At 51.0% G+C, this 8,030-nt stretch overlaps 1 protein-coding gene across 1 annotated transcript; it reads right to left on the bottom strand.

Moving 5' to 3' along the window:
- Positions 1–1,012: 1,012 nt before the first annotated feature.
- LOC144713808 (phosphotyrosyl phosphatase activator (PTPA) family protein) lies at positions 1,013–3,815 on the bottom strand. Its single transcript, XM_078588501.1, has 2 exons — positions 2,600–3,815; positions 1,013–1,234 (listed from the first exon to the last, which is right to left on the bottom strand). The coding sequence occupies exons 1-2, from the start codon at positions 3,769–3,771 to the stop codon at positions 1,213–1,215; spliced, it is 1,194 nt and encodes a 397-aa protein (XP_078444627.1). The 5' UTR covers positions 3,772–3,815; the 3' UTR covers positions 1,013–1,212.
- Between the last annotated feature and the right edge of the window lie 4,215 nt (positions 3,816–8,030).

The raw sequence follows: 8,030 nt of genomic DNA, 5'->3' as shown, positions 1-8,030 counted from the left end.
TAGGATCTTCTTAACCTCTATATTGCACAATTCAACTTGACCATTAGCTTGGGGGTGATACGGGGTAGTGACTCGATGATGGACACCAAACTTCTTAAGGAGGGTTCTAAAATTATAATTTGTAAAATGGGAACCTCCGTCGCTAATTATAGCTCGTGGGCATCCATATCTATAGAAAATATTTTTTTCAATAAAATTGGTCACTACCTTACTGTCATTAGTCTTTGTGGGAATGGCCTCTACCCATTTGGACACATAGTCGACTGCCATCAAGATATATTCTCTCGTGCGTTCTCCCTCTCGTTAACTAGTCTCTCCCTCTCTTATCACAATCTGTTTGGTGTTCTCCCTCTTTTCTATTGCATTTACTCGTGCTTTCTCTCTCTTAGTAACTCGTCTATCTCTCTCTCTCTGCCGCGCTCACTCTCCGTGTATCTCTCTATTCCTGCTGTGTTCCCCCTTGCCCTATCTCTGTTTCCTTCTATTTCTTTCTCAGTAACGCGCTTCCTCCTCTCGCCCGTGCTAATTCTCTATTCTTTCTCTATCGACTATCTCGTTCACTCTCTCTATCGGACCCTCTCTTAATCGTATCTCTCTCCCCATTATTTCTCTCAGTCAACTCTCTTCCCACTTCTCTGTAGCTTTCTCTCTCTCTCTCTGTCGGCGAGCTCCCCTCTGACACTATCTCTCTATCATGCACCCCGTTTTCTCTCCCTCCCCCCTGCTCCCTCTCCTTCTGTTGCCTAATTCGTCCCTCGACCACGCGCCTATCATCCACACTCTCCTCTTTTCTTTTCTTTTCTCTCCATCTATCTTCTCTATTTTCCCTCCTTCAATCTTCTCTATTTCTCCCGTTATCTCCCACATCCCGCTCGTTATAATCACATCCCACTACTCTTCCTTTGACTCTCCCTCTCTTCCTCTCCTTTTTTTAAACCCCTCTCTCTCTCTCCGATTCATCATCATCCATCATTAACAAGACCAATCACATCTATGCAGAGGCAGTTCATAATGAGTAATTAAACCACTGATTTCCTGAACTATTTATAATGGCACCGCCCATTACAGCCACAGTAAAAAGGTTTTTCTAGTCAAAAACAAACTTTTTAAGACAAGACATTCTGAAGTCCAGTTATTGTGATTTCTCAAAGAGGATATTGAGCTGTCATCTGGGTATCTTTCTCACTGAGAGCTCCCTTGCACAACTCCAGACTAAGAGTTCCTGTTTTCCTCCCTGCCAACCACAAAGAAACTGACTAATTGTCCAGGACCCAGAAAAACAAGAGAAGGTAGTAAATATTACATATTATTTATTCAGATAAGGATGTGGAGATAAAAAAGATTAAAGAAGGGTTATGCCATATCGTGAAAACTTAGATTCACATTGCCAAGGTTGACTAATATGAATTTCAATGATTCTGTCATAATTTTTCCCCGAACATACTTTGATTAAAGAAGACTCTGGCATCAGCAATCCGTCTGGCATCAGTAATCTTTTAGTCTTGTGCATCGTCTTAACTCTCTATAAGTTTTTTCCTTGTACTAAATTCCAATCTCGGGGAGTATTATTCTTTTCAGCAATTCTTGAAGATCTTAATCAGATCAACTTTTTCGATCTACAACCCAAGTGGAGAGAGCATCAGATTCTCTTTTATGCAGCTTATGAGGCAGTGTCTGGAGTAATTATCAAGCGAAAGCGTCGAAATTTTATGACTTATTATAAATATGGCTAATAAACTAAAAAGCTTGCCATATTTCACTTCTTTTTGGCCTCTTCTTCAAAATGCCATATTATTACTGTACGCCACTAATTAAAAGGGATCAAAAACATCGGTTAAGGAGACATTTTGATCGTGCAGCAGCATCAAGGTTTTCCTTTCTTACAATCCATGGTATTATGTAATTAATACCTAAAATAAGATATACGGAGATTATACTCTGCTCTGTTACACAAACAAAAACCTTTCTGATCTAACAACCATAAGATTGTGGCCAACGCAGAGTTATAGAGGTTATATGTAATCCAAATAAATCAAGACTTAAAAGATAAATCAAATAGAAAAGACTCATGCCGGTTGAGAGATTACTATCATTATGAGATCAAATTTCATTAATTTTTTTGTTTGAAGAAATATAGTAGAGATTACACAAAATTGGTGACCCTCCAGAAATTTCATTCTGTTATGCTCAGAGAGTTAAGGAAATCAAATGCCTTTTTACAAGATAATGTAAACAGACTAACACAGGAAACCGCACGTTCGGATGCAATATTATGTGTAATGGACAAGGAAGAAATGAAATGAAGTAATTCAACACAGAACACATATATTATATCTTCAAACTATCATCTAGGAAAAAGGAAACAAGCAATAATATTTCCTGATGCAGTGACTGTTTTAAAACATGTGTTGGAAAATATCGGCAAACTTCATCTAATAACAAAGGAATAGGAATTAGGAATAATGGGGATTTCTTGAAAACTAGAGGTTGAAATCAAAAGAATGGAATAAATAACTGAGAAAAACAATTCTGAGATTCAACGGACCACCAACACACGAACATTCAAGGTAATTGTGTAAACTTTAGTCGTTTAACTTACCATTTGATGATCGAGCCAAAGAGGAAATGCTGCATTATAGGCACCTTTTCCAGCACTTCAGCCTTGTACATCTTCAACATTCCGCTGTTCACTTTCGACCAAGTGGGAACTCCGCTGATATCATCCAGCATCGGCGAATGCTCCGAAAAAAGCCCCTTCTTCACCTTCTTCACAAACCCAATGCAAGCCAAGTACATGTAATCTCCTGAAAAACTTTCAACGATGTCTTCATTGTGGATCGATTTGGGCTTCATGTACTTGTGATCGACGAGCTGCGCCGACCCGAAGATGAACGGCAAGAAATGGTAATCATCGAGGCCCCAAACACCATGCGAGCCGGCAGGTTCAAGGCTGTAGACCAACTGCAGATTCCTCATCAATTCCAGGTACTTGACGAACACCCGGAGCACCAAACCCGGGTAATCTTCTTCCCGGAGGAACCCTAATCTGGCGAGGCAGTACAGGAAGGCGGCGAAGTTGGTCTCGTGCCCCGTTCCGTAATCAATTCGAGTGGAATTCCCGAAGGAATCGAGCAGGTAGGGAGTCAGCTCGGCAGCGGCGCCGGATTTGAACGCAGAGTCTGGGAGGAGGCCGAGGACGAGTTCATGGGCGCGTTCTTGCAACCGCTGGTGCCAAATTCGAAAGGCGGGGTTCCCGTAGCGGCCGGGATGGGGAGAACGGGGAATTTCGACTACCCACGACGAGATCGCGCGGAGGAGGGCGAGGAGGGAAGCCAAAGCCGGGGATTCCGGGACGGGGTCGGAGATCTTCTTGCGGACAACCGATTGCGACAACGCGGCGATGAAACCGACGAAGTTCTGCCCGGAAGAAGACGATTGGAAGAGCGCGATGTCGTCGGGGGTGGAGATTTTCTTCCCGGGCGGGAGGAATTCGTGGGGGGGATGAAGAAGGGGGACGGGCTGGGGCTGGGGAACGGGGGAGAGGACGATGGCGGCCTTGGAGTGGTTGGGGGCGTTAATGGCGGGGGATCGGATGGGGCGGTAGACTGGGGGAGAAGGAGGGGGGCGGAAGGGGTCGTGGGAAGCGCCGGCGCAGGCTCCGCAGAGCAAGTGGGAGCCGTGCAATGGCGCGGACGGGCAGGAGGAGGAGGAGGAGGAGGCGGCGGGGGCGGCGGCGCGATCGCCGCCGGGGAGCGCTTGGCCGTCCGCCATTGTCGACAGGGGAGGGGTAAGCTCAGTGGAAACTAAAAGAAGGGTCTTTGTCTCCGCCATATATTGATTGAGTCGAGCACCTTCTCCCGACCGGATTTGAACCGGGGCCGACCCCGGTCCGGAAATTACTTGGGGAATTATTATTATTATTTGATGAATTTTACTTTCATCTGGGAATTTGGTTATTTGCTTATGAATTGCTTATTATTATTTTTTGATGAATTTACTTTCATCTGTGATTTTGGTTCTTTGCTTATGAATTGCTTATTATTATTTTTTGATGAATTTACTTTCATCTGTGAGTTTGGTTCTTTGCTTATGAATTGCTTATTATTATTTTTTGATGAATTTTACTTTCATCGGGGAGTTTGGTTCTTTGCTGATGAATTGCTTATTATTATTTTTTGATGAATTTTACTTTCATCGGGGAGTTTGGTTCTTTGCTTATGAATTGGTGCTTTTGATATCAAGGAGAGAAGTAAGGCTGTTGGGTGAAAGACGAACGATGCTTTTGAGCGGCATTTTTTTTTCTATGAATCGTCATCCATCCATGTTTTGTCAACGTCACAACTCTGTCTGATGCAGGACGGACGTCGTCGACGTCCTGCAGCGGGAGTCGTGATCATCCATTCGTCCTTCTCGGGGACGTTCATCTTGGACTGCACGTTCCGCTCTGGGTGGGGTGTCCCGGGAAAATCCGGTCCTGCGCGGGGTCCTCAATTCATTGGGCCGAGGGTGTCGCAATCTCCACAAGGTCTGTGTTCCACAGATAGCCGTCGAGGCGTTGGTAGGCTCGACGATTGGTGGGCGGGGCTGTTCAGCCGGCCGGATGACGAAGACGGTGACGAACTGTGCAGCGACATACGGCGACCAGGTGCGGCGTCCTGCGGCGGTCGGCGGCGACGTCCAAGGGGCTGCGCGTAGCAGCTCAAGGCGACGGTGTATGGCGGGCCCAGAGCGGCGGCGTGCGGCGGGCTGAGAGCGGCGGCGTCAACGTCCGGGCGGAGTTGTGCGGCGGCCGAGGATGGCAGTGGTGATGACAGTAGCGGTGACGGTACTCTCGACGACCGTGAATGGCAGCGGCAGGCGGCAGTCGGAGGCGACAACTGGTGGCAATTAGAGGTGGCGGCGGCAAGCGGCGACAGCGGTGGCGGAGACAGCAGCAGCGAGTGGCGATGGATGCCTCGGGAAGCGTGCCCAACATCCAAAGAAAACGGTGCCTCGGGACGGGGGCCGGGGCACTTGGGCAGCTGGCGCCTCGGGGCGTAGGAGACGGCACCTTGGGGCGCGGTCTCGGCGGCTGGGCCTGATGAGCCAGGCTGGTTGGCGCTAGTCCAATAGGCGATAGGCCCATTGGACCAGTCAACCCGAGCTAGGGCTCAAGGCGGCGCGGCCTGGGCTTGGCGGGTCGGGCCGGGCGCGGTGTCGGCGTCCACGGCCGGAGGGGTGGCGGCGCGGGTCGGCGTGGAAGGCGGCGACGGGGCGCGGCGCAGAGCGGCAGGTCGGCCGCGTGGGGCGTTGGCGCAGGGCATCGCGCGGAAGGCGGTGGCGCGGGTCGGCGCTGGCGCGTCGGCATGGACGGTAGCGACGGCGCGCGCGGAGCGGCGGAGCGCGTGGCGGCTGCGCGGCGGCTGCGCGCGGCTGCGCGGCGGCGCGACTCCGCTGGCGGCGCAGTGGCGGTGGCGGCTGCGCGGCGCGCGCGAGGCGGCGGCGCGGTGGCGCAGGCGCAGGCGGCGAGCGCGCAGCGCGGCTATGCAGCGCAGGCAGCGAGGGCGCGGTGGTGGCCACGCGGGGAAATTATAAAATTACTTGGGTTTTATTTTTGAGGAAATTAGATTTGAAATTAAAGTGATGTTTATGTAAGAGTTTGGTTATTTTATTCATGGATGCTTTTGAATTGATGTTTTATCATGAGGTTATTGATGAATCTCCAATGCCAGCTGTATCCATCTGGTATCTATCTCAAATTATACATTTCTTTTTTTGATTGGAAAAAAACATGGTGCCAGGTATGTCCAACCCCTAGTGTTATGCTCGTAAACCAACTTACTCGTGCCCTGGATGCCACCTAGGGAGATTTGATTTATCAAATGTAGTGTTCAATATCGTTTATAAGCATGAAGCGAGCGTACATGTCCCAATTACACACAGACCCTACTCGCCCACGCCCTTGGTGCATAAGACAAATAATACTTGAGTGGTACTTATTAGTAGCCAAGAGGAGGTGATGGCACATTCCATCAAAATTCGTCGACAACATCGTCCGTGTCGCCCGCCCTGGACATCGGAGACCGGGTGAAAGACGCTCGATTATCGCTTTTGTTTTCATCACTCTTTTCGCATGTTTTGTCTTTTCCCGTTCTCATCGTTTTGTTTTCATCGCGTGCGCGACGTGTCTGCACGCACGTCGTCGTCATCACGGGAAAGACCCCTTTGCCTCCCTTGTTTTCATTTTATATTTTTAGTTTCCCCTTGTTTCTTTGTAATGGGGGGCCCAAATTATAAGGGCCCCCTTAATGGGCCCTTCTCCCTTTTGTTGACCCATCTAGAGGGTTCGTTTGACCTCTCCCCTTTGTAAGGGAAGAGAGAGCGCCCTAGAGAAGGCAGACCAGGAAGAAGAAAAAAAAATCTTTGTTCAATCTTGATCTCACATTTAGAAAAGAAAAAAAAAGGAGAAAGGAAGGAAAAAGGGAGAAAAAGGAGGAGAGAGAGTGGTGGAACAGAACAGAGTCAGAATCGTGCCCGTTTTGTCCGCCCGCGCGCCCATTCTAGGGCTCCGTTCAACGAAACTCGCCCATTGGAGCCCTAGGCGGCTGCCACTACGAGCGCACCACCACCGCGCTATCCTGCGGCCGCCGGCGGGTTGGCCAAGGCCAGCGCCGTGCCCCTTGAGGCCATCGCTGCCGTCGGAGCCGGATCAACGGCCGTCGGACGCCCCTGTTGCCAGCCCCTCTTGTTTGTGGCCTTGTGCCGCTGTCGCACCACTACCAGGCATCGATTGGTGCCCGCAGAGCCGGCGGAACGGCTAGGCTGCAGTGGCAAGACGCTAGGGCGGCCTAGCTGCCGAAGGGAGGCCTAGCCGCCGAAGGGAGGCCGCAGCTGCCCCGAGCAGGCCACGGCTGCTAGAGCTGCCGCAGCCGTAGCCGCCTGAGTAGAGGCCGCAGTCACTAGAGCGGCCGCAACCGCCCATCTGGCCGTAGCTTCCTGGAGCAGGCCGCAACCACTAGAGCAGCCACAGCCGCCAAGAGCGGCCGCAGTTGCTGGAGCGGTCGCCACCGCCAGAGGGGTCGCACCCGTTAGGGCGGCTGCAACTATAGATGCCAGTCGCAGCCACTGGACATCGCCGTTGCCCCCTGCGCCGCCACTGCACTGGGTGCCGCCGCCTGGCACCTTCATCGCCCCCTGTGCCTTCGCCGAGCATCGCCGATCCGAGACGCCTCGATGGATGTCGCCCCGGGGTGCCATTCCTCGCCACCCCGAAGGGGTCATCGCCCCGAGCGCTGAATGTCCCCAACGATTCTACCCCCCCTTAGATTGCTCCTACACCGAGCCGCCAGTCGAGCTGCCGTGTCTTCTCTGGCATCTCTTTGCTCCGCCCGCTCCGAATTATTGCCGACATCGACGAAACCCAGCACCACAAGCCTCATCGACGAGGTACACCGCCCTCTCACTTGGCTCGTTTAATTATCACTTGTAGTATAATTTTGATTCGACTCCCCCGCGCTCGGGCTAGGTAGGCGAGAGAGATAAATTGAGAGAAAACTACGGCTATTGAGTGTCTCACCGATACGGACGAGTACGTCCGTTACGTGCGAACCCTACGGATAGATTTCGTTGGGCCGTAGACGCCTTCGTCGATCCGACGAGGTTCAAGAGGCCACCGTTGCCACCACCCAGCGACCCGTCCAAGCTTGAAGCTCGGAGCCTCCCTCGAGTCGGAGCCTGCACGTACAACACGTAGGACATTCATCCCATCGTAATTACATCGACCCGTTAGGGTTTTAGATCCGTCGGACGAAAACACCGTCGATGTTTGATACCATCATCCCTTATCGGCACCGAGACATCATACTCGGTGTCGACCGAACGTCATCTTGAAACGATGTCCGACATTAAATTGGTATCAGAGCCCGATTGTGGACGCTCACAGCACGTCTCCTACCCCGCATAGGTGTCATTCTTGCATCGCATTGACTTTTCGAAAACCATATAGGTACTTTAGGGACATGGCCATCGAGACCTGATCTAGCAGGAGGGCG

The sequence above is a fragment of the Wolffia australiana genome, chromosome 16 (genome assembly GCF_029677425.1).
Source record: "Wolffia australiana isolate 7733 chromosome 16, ASM2967742v1".
Classification (NCBI taxonomy): Eukaryota; Viridiplantae; Streptophyta; class Magnoliopsida; order Alismatales; family Araceae; genus Wolffia; species Wolffia australiana.
This window is presented reverse-complemented; position numbering and strand designations above follow the sequence as displayed.